Genomic DNA, 15,926 nt, shown 5'->3' with positions numbered 1-15,926 from the left:
CAATCCTCAAAGACTGAATCAGAAAGAAATAGGTAATATGAACAGACGAATTACCAGTAATGAAGTTGAACCAGTGATTTAAAAACTCCCAGGAAGCACAAGTTCAGGACGAGGATTCACGAGTGAATTTTACCAAACATTTAAAGAAGAGTTAATACCTATCCTTCTCAAAATATTCCCAAAATTGAAAAGGAAGGAACATTTCCAAATTCATTCTACAGTACCAGCATTACTCTGAGAGCAAAATCAGACAAATATACTATTTAAAAAAACAAAAAACAAAAAACAACCTACAGGCCAATATCTTGGAAGAACATAGATGCAAAAATCCTCAACAAAACATTAGTGAACAACATTCAAAAATACATTAAAAGGATCATTCACCCCAATCAAATGGGATTTACTCCAAAAGTACAAGGGTGATTCAGTATCTGCAGATCAGTGTCATGCACATTCGCAAGATGAAGGATAAAGTCCTATGATCATCTCAATAGATGAAGAAGTATTTGACAAAATTCAACATCTATTCATGATAAAAACTCTCGAGAAAGTGGACAGAGAACATATCTTAACATAGTGAAGCTGTATATGACCGGCTCACAGTTAACATCACACACAACAGTGAAAAGTGAGAAGTTTTCCCTCCAGGATAAGGAACAAGACAAGGATGCTCACCCTCACAGCTTTTATTCAACTTGTTACTAAACATCCTAGTCAGAGCAGTCAGACAAGAAACAAAAGGCATCCAAATTCGTATGGAAGAAGTAAAACTGTCACTAGTTGCAGATGACATGATACTATATATAGAAAACTCTAAAGACTCTACCAAAAAACTATTAGGATAAATAAATTCAGTAAAATTGCAGGATACAGTATTAATATGTAGAAATCTGTTGTATTTCTATATACGAATAATGGACTATCAGAAAAATTAAGAAAATAGTCCCATTTGCAATTTCGTCTAAAAGAATAAAACACCAAAAAAAAGCCCCCCAAAAAACAAAGAAGAAAATGCCTTATGAATAAACTTAACCAAGGAGGTGAAAGACCTGTACAGTGGAAACTATAAGACATTGGTAAACAAAATTACTAATTTGAAAATATATGTGAACCTCTATGTTCATTGCAGCATTATTTACAGTAGCCAAGTCATGGAAGCAATGTAAGTGTCCATCAATAGACGAGTGGATAAAGATGTACATGCACACACAGAGACACACGCTGGAATGTTACTCAGCCATAAAAAGTGACATCTTGCCATTTGCAACAATGTGGATGGACCTAGAGGGTATTATGCTAAGTGAAATAAGTCAGACAGATACCATATGATTTCACTTGTATGTGCAATCTAAAAAAACAAATGAGGAAAAGAAAACCAGAAACAGACTCATAAATACAAAGAAATAGTGGTTGTGTGGAGTTTAGGGAATGGACAAAATAGCTGAAGGGGATTAAGAGGTACAGACTTTCAATTAGAACATAAGTACAGCATAGGGAATATAGTCGGTGATACTGTAATAACTTTATATGGTGACAGATGGTAGCTACACTTCCTGTGGTATTTCATAATGTATATAAATGTCAAATCACTTGTACACCTGAAATAAATATTATATTGTATGTCAACTATACTTCAGTTAAAAATACATATGCTTATTACATTTAAAAGTTCTAAATCTTAAAACTTCATTGCCAGTTATACTATTAGATGTGTCTCAGGCTGCCATAGTATCCTTCCCATTCTAGGAGCGTATTTAGCTGTTCTTTTCAATGATGCTTGACAATCTTGTGCCCTTCTCAGGACTTTGGACAAAAGCAAAATAATAGTATTAGAAAAACTCTTTGAGACTTACCTATAGAAAACTGGGAATTTCGACTTGCATTTAAGTGTAAGGACTTTTTTCTCATTAGAAAGTAAATCAGAACAGACAAGATTTCAGTGTATGACTTCTGTGGTGATTGATTAAAGGATAGCTTGCTAGAATTTCTCAGTTTTTTGGAAATGATTAGAACCAAAGTAACATTTATTGCCCATCTCTGCATGACATAATGGAAATGCTTAATAGAAAATACATGGAACCTGAAAACATAGTAAGAGATGCAATTTAGTAGATCATAATAACTTGAGATGTTCAGTTACAGATGCAAGATACAGTACATACAGACTTAAGCTAGCACCAGAAATTAATGTGTGTTCTTGTATATGAGCATAATTTAATAAGCTTTATCTATAGCTATATTTTTTCAAACTGGGAAGTATTCTGTAAGAAAGGAAAAATTAAAAATAAGACTATCATCCAATTTGGTGTGGAACCAAACATCTTCATACTTTTATACCACTATATTGCTGGAATGGTGAAGAGGAAGTTTTTAATGAGTTACCTTCTCATGGAAAAAGACTTATGCGACAAATATAAAGGAATGTATTAGATAATTTTTTTGATTCAGACTCTATTATTGAAAATATCAGCTTACAATTTCTCACGAAGATATTGGGAAAGTTGGCAAAGCAGCAGAGACCAGGAGGGCAAGGATGGGGACAAGAGTCACAAGGCATTTGGGTTGTAGCCTTACTTCCTCCTCTACTTAACTATGTCCTAAGATTTATCATTTGGCATTTGTCAGTGGTCTGAGAAAGATATTAAAGAATTGTCGATGTCTAAATAGTCTTAAATCCATAAATGTGTTGCATGGCATAAATTTGATAATTTTTATTTTAATCTTTAAATTTAGACTTTTGAAATACAGTACCAAATATAGGTATTATGGACATCTGTGATAAAAGTGCCTTCTCAAGTTACCAGCCCATGCCCGGGTTATCTGTGAGGGGTGGTAGTCTCTAATTCTTTCTCTTAGTAGAGTACTCTCCATTCATGGGCACCAATGTCATTTGATTTAAGTTTGAGAAACTTATCAGGGGACTGATCTGGAGCCTGAATCGCATTGCTCATGTTTCTGCTGGCTTTGCTTTTTCTCTAGCATTGGAATCTGGGTAAAGTATTTGAGCAAAGCAGTGAGTTTACTTCTGTTTAGCCTATTAACTAACAGTAGACTCGAAGCATCTAGTATTTTTCTCCCCACCCCAGCATCAATGGACAGCATCATTAGCTTGAAAAATCAGACCGGCGGAGACATTACAGCGCTCAGAGTAGTAGTGCTATGGCTTGGGTGGGCTAGAGGACCTGCTGGGGGTTGGGCTTCCAGGAGTATCAACCGCCTTGTAACAGTCCTCTGCTACAAACTTCCCAAGAAAATTCCTCCACCATAGTAGGAAAGAATAAGCTAGTGTACCCACAATGAAAGCCTTTCTTTTTCAATTTTTTCCCCTTCTCTGCCTGTTATTTCATATAGCTTAAAGAATAATATGTGGAATTGGGAATAAATTTGTATTAGTTTCTCAAACTTCCAACACATTCTAACTCAGTTTTTTTATGTTCAAAATGGGGACAATATGGCCTACCCTGCAATAGTATATAAAAATGGGGGAAAGTTTATTTTTGGAGGTAATGAAAAATAGGGTTTTCCTATAAAATGAGATCAAACTGGTATGGTGTCTTTATTTTTAGCCCATTATTTACATGATACCTCTCTTTCAAAATCTACACAGATGGTTCACAAGCACCAGCCAGACCTCCTAAACCACGACCCCGCAGGACTGCACCGGAAGTCCACCACAGAAAACCCCACGGGCCTGAGGCAGCATTGGAAAATGTTGATGCAAAAATTGCAAAACTCATGGGAGAGGGTTATGCCTTTGAAGAAGTGAAGAGAGCCTTAGAGATAGCCCAGAATAATGTGGAAGTGGCCCGGAGCATCCTCCGAGAATTTGCCTATCCGCCTCCAGTCTCCCCACGTCTAAATCTATAGCAGCCGGGACTGTCCACACCCAAATGGCAAGCAATCGCTATTCCAGGATCGTGGGAAAGAGACAAGTGAGAGAAGGGGTCTCCTCGGCGCGGCATCCTGAGAAGAGGCTTGGAAGTGCTGCTTCTCCGAAGACAGCTGCTCGCTCAGGATGTCAACGGCTGCGCTTCCTTATTTCTGCTAGCCATACTTTTAAAATCAGGGTTGAACTGACATAATTTAAAGACGTTTACTTCCCTTGAACTTTGAATCTGTGAAATGCTTTTCCTTGTTTACAAGTTGGCAAAGTTGCAGTTCGTTTTTGTTTGTAGTTTTGTTTTAGGGTTTTGGTTTTTTTGATCCCTGTACTGTGTTTTTGACAGACCCGTGGTGGAGTGGTCAGGTCTGCTGTAACATTTCCCACCAGCTCGCTTGCTGTCCGGTCAGCAGCTGAGTCACACGATCATTCAGCTCGCTTCCATCACGCCCGGCCCCACGACCAGCCAGGTCCATTCCATTTCTCCCATTTACGAGATGCTTCAAAGGTTCTGATTTTCAGCGTATCGAACTAATGAAAAAAAAAGTGTGTGGCCTTCACTACTGAGTCTTTTCTTTGGAAACCTTTGCTGTTGTGAGACGGGAAAATTATATTATGAATGTATAAAGCATTTTTTCGTCCGTGAACTCACTGCCTTTTGATAAGGGGTTTTTCATATGGTATAGAGGAACATCCCTTTTTAGTGTAAGTTTTGTGATCTTTAACCTCCCATATTCTCATCTTGGTCATCCCAAGGGTGTCACTACTCTGTAAAAACATAAAATATTAGGAAGCAACTACTGCAGATGTGGGAGAAATACATTTGCACATGACCATGCTGTGTTGAAGTTATATAATGAGGTCCCTGACGTTTACGCCTGCATTGCTTTGAGGCATGCTGAATAAGAGGGTCGTCTCCCTGAAATAAGTTAATAATTTTCAGATAAAATTATGATCATGCCTCTCCCAAAGCAGAATAGAGTTCATTTCCTATTTGAGTGATTACACACTGGTACCTAACAGGTGTAGGAACCAGTTCATATTGCAGTGAAAAAAGTTAAATCTTTGATGCACTGTTAAGTGCCCATGCTACTGTGGCAATGTTCTGTTTTTCTTTTTCTTTTTTTTTCCTTTTTGGCAAACTCTCTACAATCAAATCAGAGTTCATATTTAATTTGTAGATTCTCATTGTTCCATCCAGTCAGGGGAAAGAAATTTATATAGTTTTGCTTTTTTTTTTCTTTCAAAATGGAGGTTGGTTCTTCAGAAACCATGTTATTACTTTTAATAAATCTACAAATATTTATTGAGCATCTATGATGTGCTTGACGCACTATGTTTTTAAAGCACAAACTGTCACAAGCTGATCGCAATATGTTTTGACGGCAACAGTCTCTCTCGATAGACAAAGCCTAATGAGAAGTTAGTGGAGAAATGGGACAATACCCAGGTCTGTGTAAAATGCTTGAGCCCACGGAAGCTTTTCTAAATAAGGACTCATCGCAGGGTCGTGCACTTTTCTGCCGCTCCTCTTTCAGCTTCGCACCGGGTGTGATGGACAAGGATGTATCCGATACTGAGCCTCTCTTCAGGATTTGGAAGGACAGAACCAAACATCTAACAGGACCCCATGGAAATTAATGTTCAAGCCTGGAGCAGTCACCCAGTTGACCTGGGGGGGGAAATAATGCATTGTTTCGCAAAGTGACATGTGACACGTGCCCTTGATGGTTTGGCTATCACAATAGGAGGTACTTGAGAGGAGTCCTGGGCTCGGGTGTTTTGATTTCTTCAAGTGATTCTGCACTGGTCGGGGTCCCCAGAGAGGAATGTTTACTCTTAGATGTTCCACCTGTGAGCAGGTGTATGAGTGCAGTTATGTACACTTTCAAAAATGGCATCAGCTAATTCTTCATTGATTTAGGAACTCCATGTACATCATCATGATTATTCACTTTTTTTTTTTATCAGTCTCTGATTTCACGTTGGAATAGCACTGTATGTTTTGTGTTTTTTATGACTTGCTGATCATAGGTACAACTAAAAGCCAAAAGTTGCCACTTCATTGTGATAACATTGTTATAACTTTAATAGATTAGAGATTGATGTAAAATACAAATGTTAGAAAAACATAGTACGTCCTCAAAGTTTTCAAATAATATATGATAATTTCCAGTGAGAATTAGAAAAAGACTGGTGAGGATATAAATTTAGACCTACATTTTGTTAAAAATCTATTTTGCAAAGAAGACTTACTAGCCTCCACTAAGATCTCAGCATCTTGAACTCAATAGCAACCATTACTTTTATCATTAAATAGAATGAATCAGAAACTTCTATGGAATAGAATGGAAAGAGGAAAACTTTCTATCAAACGTGGTCATGAAAATCCCATTGCTGTCTATTTCCAATGACTACCAAACTAAAAAAAAAAAAAATTGTGGAAATAAAAATAATTATAAAAATGGCTACCCATTAATGATTGGAAATGATCAACACTTGGTTTCACTGTGATCCAAAAAGTTAGACATTCCTCCCATTTCTCAAGACTTGGTAATATAATTATTTTTTAAGCCAGCACACCATATAATTCATATAATTAAAACAAATTATGGCCAACACTAACCTGCTCTCCCCCACCCCCCAACATGTTGTGGGGATAGAAGTACTTATCCTCATTGATAGTCCAGTAAATTAGTCTCCATAATTTTTTTTTTCTCCTTGATGTCTACAATATCCTGGCCAAATTTTCTAGAATTGAATCAGAGCAGTGCTTATGGTTAACTTGAGCTTCCTTCCACAAAATGACCTTTGGTTCTTCCCTGTCCATTTTCCCTTGCCTACATTGCAAATAGTCTTACTAAAGCCCTAATTGCAACTTCAAAGGGCCCATTTGTTAACTCAATATCTCACACACAAGAACACTTGCAAAGATTCTTCATAATGTGAATTTTTTTCTTTTTCAGTTCCAGAAGCATTTCCTACAGTTTGGACATTACTTTTCCTCTTGAATTTTCAACTTGAAGCTTTAATTTGCACTGAATTATCAAACCTGGTTAAAATTTTAATTTTTTCTCTTAAGCTGACAGATTTGGAAGCAAATTACAGTGTGTTTTCAACAACACAGGTACTGCCTGTTGACCTGGAATTTTAATGCTTCTAGAAGTTTCCAAAAAAGACAGCAATAGAGTGAAGGGTTTTCTTCCCAATTACTATTTTTTTTAAATGCCTTTTTTAAACTTGTCTAATGTGGCAAAATAGTTATGTGTTCAATTAATTTATATTCATTTTTTTTCAATTCTGGTTATTATGTAAACACAAGTACTTTATCTGTTCTTTTAAGGTATTTTATAAAATGAATCTTAACAAAATGCGGAGTTGGTGTTTTATTTTTCAAATGAACACAAACATTTCTTTCACAGCATCTCTATGTTTTCTTTTTTTGTGTTAAGCAAAAGACATTGGATTCAAGAGCTAAGTGGACAGGGTGGTAGGAAATATGCATCCCAGATGGTTATTAAATACCAAAACCATATAATTATAAGATATTTACATAAATAAGCTCCTTCCATGTCTTTGAACTGAAGGAGTTCTATTAAGGTTCCAAGTAAGAACCATATCTGGGAAAAGTTGAATGTCTTCAGATGACAATTGAGAATTCCTAATTAACTGTAACATCTGTTCTCTAAATTCTTGGTTTTTCTAATCATTTATAAGGGAGAGTATATAAAATAGGCCAGTATATAATGGGGAGGGAACAATGGAGATTAAAAGAAATGTTAATAACTACTTCCATATCAAAAACCATAAAATATTGTGAAAGTAATTGATATGTGCAACATCCCACATATAGTTGTAATAGTTATACCCTCAAAGCACATATAATTAAAATGGGGGGATATACATAAGCAAATAGTTCCAATACAATAAATGCCGTATATAAATTATCACATTGTACTGGAATTCTGTACTTACAGTACGTGCTTAAGAACTTTTTGGGGCCCTTACTTTATGCAAAGAACTTAGTAGTAAAATATGTAACCCTCTCAACAACCATCAGGCCTCTTCTAGGACATGGAAGTAAAGGAGGGTGTGATACATTCCTTCTGGAAATTTCGACCAGTGATAAGCCTGAATAGCAATTTGTCAGCCTAAAAGAGGAGCAATATTTTTGTTAAGAACTCCAGAAATAAAATATTTCCACTAAGACCAGCACACATCATTAAATAGTGACTTAGGCAAAGGTGAGAAGTAGTGGGGCCGAGGAACTTGGAAAAGGCTAGGGAGGGCGTGCTGGCACCTGTTGGTAAAGGACCCTCAAATGACACATCAAATGACAATAGGCTAAGGAAAATTTAATTTCCATGCCTTTTCTTCACGTCCCTCTTTTGTTTGATCTTCACGTGAAACTTGAACGGTATTCTTAATTATCTGGTTTCGCTTCTTTTTCATCCCTACTGCCACTACCCTCTGTTAGGTCTGAATTATGACTCCCTTAGAATTTGATCTCCTGGCTCTAGTGCAAGACAGAATGAAGGTTCTGAACTTCAAATCCAATGTTGCTCCTCAATGTAAAACTCTTTATGGCTTTCAATGCTGGGGGTTCCCTGTCTGCATTCCTCTTTATCCTTGCCTCCCATCCCAGGCCCTCTTCACTTCTGCTGAACTTTCAATTGCCCAAATATTTTTCATTTAATTCATACATGCTAGTTCTGAATATGCTTTTCCCTTTTCTCAGTCCAACCATTATTTTTTCAAAATCCAGCTCAAGCGTTGCCTCTGAAGTAGGCACAGGCTGAGTTGAGCATATCATCTTTTTACGTCACGCAGGATGGTCTTATCATACCTAGGTGGTTCTGCAATCGCTATTCCATGGATGGTCCCAACTAGACGGAACTTCTTTAGTAAAGGTAACAAATCTAATTTCTGTGTCCCAAGCTCCTAATACAGAACCCAGTATGAGTGCACAATAAAACATTTAAAATCAATAAAAATTGCACCATTAAATAGCCAATACGAGAAACAGTTTCAGCTCTGCCACTATCTGTGTGGATTGGTATCTCTTTTCTTTGCTCCTGCTTTTTTCACCCATGGACCAGAAGACACATAAGCCTACTCACTAAAGTGACTGTGGTAGAGACTTAAGTTTTTGTTCGCTGTTGGCATGGGGAACAAAAATTATTTAATAAGCAAAAAAAAAAAATCAGATTCACAAAGTAAAAACTGGGAGATTATAAAATTTTTTTGGTAAAGCTCAAACCTGTGTTGTAGTAATTTTAGAACTAAGACAATACTTAATTCTTCATAAAGAGTTTATGACAAATGTCTGTTTAAGGGATCACTGCTCACAGATTCCTGTGGCAACGTAACAGTGGTGAAGAGTACAGGCTGTGGAGCCAGGATCCGAGGATCCGTCTCTACCTCTGCCTCCTCCAGGCTATGTGACCGAGGCACCAAGTGTCCTCGCTTCTCTGTCCATTAGTTGCCGCATATATAGAAGAAGAATGGCAACCATACCTACAGTAAAGGATTGATGGACTCAGTGAGTGAATCCAGATAAAGAACCCAGAACACACCTGGTACCATTGACTGCTCGATAAATGGCAGCTCTCATTACCATATACCCTACACCCCGGGAGCTGAAGCCACATTCCATCTCCGAGAATCTCCGGAGTAGACTGCAAAGAGAAGCATGTTTGATTATTTCCATCACTTCACAAAGCAAAGGGTAGACAACAGCGGGACAGGACCGGTGTGGCTAAACTGAGGAAATTTAAAACCTTAAGGGTATTGATCTGTACATTCTGCTGAAAAGCTGCAGAGTTTAGTTTTTGACCGAAAACCTCTACTACCCTCATGTATTCTTCCTGAACTCATTACTCAAAGCCCCGTACAGTGAGGGTAGAGATTAGAGATGGTGAGCTGGCTGGGCCACCAATGCCAGGCTGGGGTCCTTGAGAGCTGCTTTCTTCCCCATTGACCACCACCTAAACTGAATATTCAGAACCTCTTCATTTATAGACAAAAGGCTTTCTTTTTTATTTTGTTTTTCATTTAAAATCCAGTTCATGCAAAAAAAAAAAAATTGTCTCTAGGGTATAGAGAAAAGTGTCAAAACTAGTGAGTTTTCTTAGTCCCCTCATACCAAATGTAGCCAGATGTTGAAAGGACGTTCCCTTTCCTCCTAGAACAAGACTAAAGTTCCAAAGTTGAAAACAACGCATGAAATGCATCCATATTCTCAAAACCCACCCGGCAAACCTCTGCAGGACCCATTGAGAGGCTGGTGGCAGAATTTTCTTCTGCAGCCTCCAAAGTATATAAACAGAAGAAGATGGATTCATGGGTTGGCCTGGGAGAAGTGAGGAATGAATAGGAATGTTAAGGATTGAATTCACCTCTCCCAATCCAAGTGATTATATCTCCAAAAAACTAATTGCAGAGATTAGAAAACTGTCATTTCTTCCTATTGGATGTCTGAGCAGCGGACTTACCCATCTGCCATCTGTGAGTATTTGAGCAGAGTAACAACAAAATGGTCTGCAGTGAATCACTGACAAGCAGCCCCCCCGGGGGGGGGGGGGTGGGTAAGGATGCATCACATTCCCATGGGGCAAGCAGGCCCCTGTCAAGACGGCTGAGTCTTCAGCCGTCTTGACAGGACCCAAGAAGGCCACCTACGAGGCACAATAACCCAAGCAGCAAAAGACCTCGGGGTGTACACCACCAAACCAAGCATGAGGGAGTTCAGCCAATGGATATCTTACGAGTCAGACAATAACCTAGTGAGTGACCTCCTAAAGAACATATGGACACAATGAGAGCCTACACTGAGGGACTTACCACACACACAAACACACACACACATACACATACACACAGGAAAGAAAAAAATCAAGGACACACTACAATTGCGCTTGTGAAGAAAAAGAATGTGCTCCCATTAACTCTCCCTCCCCTGTCTCAACCCTGAAGCAACAGAAACCTAGAGGAACAGTAGAAAAGAGTAGGTCTTGCTTCTTCTGGCCCCCAAGACTGAAGTCTGGCCAGGGCTGGGAGACACTGCACAGGCTAGACTGAATTAGAATATTGGTGACCAAATAAGAAAAGAGAGAACTGACAGTCAAATACAGTGATATTAGGGGGAAAAGAATTATAAACATGTTGGCAACCCATCAGGTTCAAAGTGTTCAATAAATTGGTTACTAAAAATAAAGCAAAAATCATTTTATTTAACAGGGACTTTGGTGGTTTCCTTACTTTAAAAAAAAATAATAAAATATCCAAAATCATATAGCTGCTACCACAGGGTGCTTCTCAAGGAAGATGCTGGGGGCTGTGCAGATCCATTTGTTTCTTGAGAAACTTCCTGCCTGGCAAGCTCAGTTCTGTCCAGCCCTCGAGCTGCAAACTCAGGTTATCTGGCCCACAGTCTCTGCAGTGGAAACTATGTTCTCTGTCACCCAACAGGGCAGGGTCCTGCCTCATCACCAACTTTCCCTTTACTGCAGACTCTCCTTTTCCCCCAGTAGACCGTTCAAACCTCATTTGTTAGCTGGTTTATGGAGTAAATATGTGGGGCATGAAATAAAACATCTGGCATCAACTTACCTAGACTATCACTAACTGTGCCAAAATTACTCTCAAAAGGAACTCTACATTTCCCTGCAGAAATGTGCCAGTGTAAGATACAAAATACCTTCGCAGAAAGTTAAAATTAACCACAAGTACCTAGGCCCTAGGCTTTTCAGACTTGAATCAAAAACAGCAGTAGCAAGACAGTTATTGTATAAATGTTTAATCAAGAGTGATATAAAATGTTATTTATCTGGAATTTCTTGCAAATAAGGGGGGAATAGACGGTTGAAAGCAAGACTAATGTATCTCTATCGGCCTTTGTAATCAGTGCTAACATAATTAAACATTTATCGAGCACTTTGGATTTGGGACTTTTTTCTGTTTTGCCTTCAAAGTTCTAGTTCTCAAAACTCTTGAAGTAGGTGCATTACACTTGGCATCTTCTCTTTGCGCATTAAGAGAATTTATAAGCCAGAGTCAAAACTAACTTTCCTGCTCACTCAACAATTCACAAGAAGGGCGAGAATTATAATCCATCAATTAGTCCCAGTCTGCACATTCGATATTAAAAATAGACCTCAGAACAATCAGGCAAGATCTAAGCATTCTTTCTGTGGGCAAGAAGGGGAATTGAAAATGAGCAAGTATGACTTTCACCTGCTACCATTATTGCACATGGCAGCACTGGGGGCCAGAAAGACAAACGTGTTTATTGACCAGTTGTTTTGGATTAAGAATGGTTTGGCAATTGGTCAACCCTATTCTGCACAGTGAACCAACCCACGTAGCTGAAGCTGAACCATATACTGCAAATTCTGCAAAGCAGCTGCAACTTGCAAATGTGGGAGAGTGAATCCATCTGCATTCCAAAATGCCTTAGCTCGATACTATGGGTCATTTGAACTAGCCATTTTCAATGTGTATAAATACCTATTTTGTTACTAATTGACTGTATATAAAAAAGAGGAAAAGAAAAAATTACATTACAGCATACCATCTCTCTGCAAAAGTAAAGCAGATCCTTGATCGATTCAGTGAAAAGCCAATAAAGCAGGGAAGGGGAACAAATAAATATTCTCACAGGTTAAATCAAAAACATCTGTTTCATTGTGAAGCTCCAACGTGTAACACAGAAGCACTTCTGGCCACCATGCTATTAATCTCTGAGAGGCTATAAACTTGTCACGTTAAGGACGCCGCAAATTCAGCTTGAATATACTTTGCTTTTCACATTAATGGCATGTAAGGGCACTTAGGCCTCTCGTCATCACTTCAGCGCCTTGAGAAGACCAATGTTCTTGTTCTCTTCTCAGAGGGCCACTACACCACTTTAGTTCGTGACTTGTCAATCCTTTGTGGTATTAACCCCTTAAATTAAATTCACTTGGAGTTGAAGATTGGAACGAGAGCACTTGCTTCCCTTTAGAGATCACACGCTGTCATTCCACCTGGAAAACTCAAAAGTATGCAAAAGTATTCAAACCCTCCACTGTTGATTAAGGTCTGTTCTGATGCGAATAAGGAGATTCGAGCTGCACTTTCCTCAGGAGAATGGTCAAGAATTTGATAAAACGTTACCCCTGAAATTCTAAATCACAGCACAGATGGAGCAGTGCTCGGACTCTATTTTGTGGTCCTTAAATTCTACCATCCTCAGATTTTACTTCATGCCCAAATTTCTTCACCTAGAATGAAAAATGTACACCACAAGATATTGTGAAAATCCACAGGTGAGTTTAAACGGCTTTCAATGGCTTCGGTGATACTCTCGACTTCTTTTCAAAAAATATTTCTATTATTAAATTCTTTACATTTTTTACAAAGATCAGGAACCGGGACTCTCTTTCATTGTTCACGGGCTCATTTCCCCCCAACTTCCCTAATGCATGGTTTCCATACATAGTTTCATCTCATCCAAGTTCTTAGCAGCTCTAAAATCTTGGTCATCTCAGGGATAACAGCCCCCAGGAAGAATTCTGGCTTCTAACAATGTTCACCCATAACTTTAGAAGTCATTAGACCATGATATCATTCTACTATTAATTATTTGTCATATAAAGACCCAGGAGAAAGGTTAATCAAATTGGTGACTGCCATTTTGGTTTCTGAACCATATAAACAAGTCGTGTTATGTCTCTAGGCCCATTTCTGCATCTACAGCATATCAAGTTTAGGCTGGCTTTTTCTATAGATTCTTTCAGATCTCAATCTATATGGAAGAACACCAAGATGGCAACATAAGTGGCTTCTGAGTTTCCCTATTCCCATTGATGCACATGAATATATAGCTACCCATGGATCATTTTTCTCTGAGAGAATTCCAAAAACTAAATAAGTGATTCCTATATCACAGACAACTGAGGAAATGCCTAAACACCTACATCTAAACAGGTAGGACAAGCTAAGATACATTCTTGCCATAAACCCCATGCCAGTCATAGCACCATACCATCCAGACAGAACCCCTAACCTGTAGCTTTACCCTGAAGAGCAAAGGAGTGGTTAAAAGGGTACAAACTTTTAGTTATGAGTAAGGCCTGAGGATCTTATGTTAACAATGTGACTGCAGTTGATAATAATGAATTGTATAATTAAAATTTGCTAGAACTTAAGTGTTCTTACCAAAAATAAGGTAAATATGTGAGGTATGGCTGTGTTCATTGTAGGAGTCCTTTCATAATGTCTATTTCAAATTATCACATTTTGCATTTTAAATTTTGCTTGTCAATTACACCTCAAGCTGACAAAGAGATATGAAAATATAAATCTAAATGGGGACAAATTTTCTACATAAGCCACTTCATCTCTTGATCAGAACTGTGAAAACCATCAAACCTTATTTTGAGATTAGAAACCTGCATTTCCTTTCCGTTAGAAGACTGGCCAGGCTATCTTAATGACACGAGTCATACACACCTAAATCTGATTGTTGGTAGCCCGTGAATGATAATTCAGAAGCAATAAGTGTGAAGCTTTTTTAGATGAAGGTATACTTTCAGTTGAACTCCAGTAATGCAGGAATTCGAAACCCAACACAATTTAAGGCAGAATTTCTGGGAGACTTCTGCACCAGCTTTCAGCTCACTATGCTGCTGTCTTTGGTATGTTATTAGGGAGATTAACTTTAAGCACTTACTGGTTTAGTTCTTAGCAAGATGACTGACCTTTGTTTCCATCAGGGCAGTGGGTTTGCTATAAATCCCCAAGCCTTCAATTCTGGAAGCCTAGAGATAAGCAGCTACTGAGGGCTTTACACTCACTCCTGTTATCTGAAGACACCACACCACACACTACAAAACCTACCCACTTGAAGAAACCTTTAAAGCCCATGTGCTAAATGTGAACTTATTTGAGGCATTACTGATGAGCTCTTTTCATAGATGGGTAGACCTGGAAGAGCCTTCGAGAGCTCACCGCGTTCATCTTCCTGACCTCATTGCTTTGTCCTTGTCATCTTAAGAGATATGTACACCATGTGCAATCCAGATCTGAGCTTGCCTGGATTTCTAGCACTATTCTTGGTCGTTTCGTAATATTCCTTCCAACTTTATAGGGGAGTTCAAAGCACTCAACATTTTTTAGTTATGTAAATTGAAAGCAAAGAAACATTGACATATTGCAAGACTATCCAACACTGAGATCATGTATAAATTTTTCATGTATATTTAGATGCAATTAAGTTTCCCTTAGGTTAAAAATATTCTGGCTACCTATAATTCAAATATTGTCAGTGTTGTTCCAACTTGAGCTCAAACTAGGAATACGACATGGTGCCAGCTACAATCCCATGCTTCATTTTCGCAAACGCAACTTTTTACTGTTGAGGGCCCCAAAGAATTGCTTCACTTAAAAATATCCACCCTAGGGACTCACTGTCTAATGGGATGGAATGTGTGCATTAGCCTGACAAAATTCCATACTAAAGATCTTTACTGAAAAATTTTGTTAGAGATAAATTATTATAAATTGTGTCTACTAATTTTTATGTTAATTAACTATGTGTGTATGCATGTGTCTTGGGGGTGGGAATGTACAGTCTGGAATCGGTTTAATGGAAGAATATTGTGAAATTCTAGCTGTGTCATCATTGATTCTTCACATGACGGTGAGAAAGATAATGACATTATTTGTGACCTAGTCTCCTCATCTACAAAGAAAAATGGTGGTACAGTCTCTCATTTATTTAAAAGAACTTGGGAAAAATTAAATAAGCACTATCTTTTAAAAGTTCTGAAAAGATGATTCAAAACCAATTAATAACATATTGAAAGGTGCATTATTACTTTGACAACTTCAAATGAGCACGCTAGCACGTAGTTAGTGATTCCGTCTTTAAAGTGAAGAAAGGAGGCATTTTTTTTGAGAGCCACATCCTCATCTGAGGCATCCTCCCTCCCCTGAAATTAATCAGCACGCAGCAAATCTGCTCTTTAGTCAGTGTTAAAATTGTGGCAGCCTGCTGCGCCTG

At 38.2% G+C, this 15,926-nt stretch overlaps 1 protein-coding gene across 7 annotated transcripts in view; it reads left to right on the top strand.

The window, feature by feature from the left end:
- The window catches only part of CBLB (Cbl proto-oncogene B), a 214,063-nt gene extending 206,812 nt beyond the window's left edge, over nt 1-7,251 (top strand). For all 7 annotated transcript variants that reach the window (XM_019796249.2, XM_011220820.3, XM_034657724.1 and 4 more), the window contains one exon: nt 3,608-7,251. In XM_019796249.2, coding sequence (XP_019651808.1) covers nt 3,608-3,867 — 260 coding nt within the window. In that variant the 3' untranslated portion in view covers nt 3,868-7,251. The remainder of the gene's footprint in view (nt 1-3,607) is intronic.
- Nucleotides 7,252-15,926: the final 8,675 nt, after the last annotated feature.

Source organism: Ailuropoda melanoleuca, chromosome 1 (genome assembly GCF_002007445.2).
Source record: "Ailuropoda melanoleuca isolate Jingjing chromosome 1, ASM200744v2, whole genome shotgun sequence".
Taxonomy (NCBI): domain Eukaryota; kingdom Metazoa; phylum Chordata; class Mammalia; order Carnivora; family Ursidae; genus Ailuropoda; species Ailuropoda melanoleuca.
Note: the sequence above shows the minus strand (reverse complement) of the source record. Positions and strands in the feature narration are given on the sequence as shown.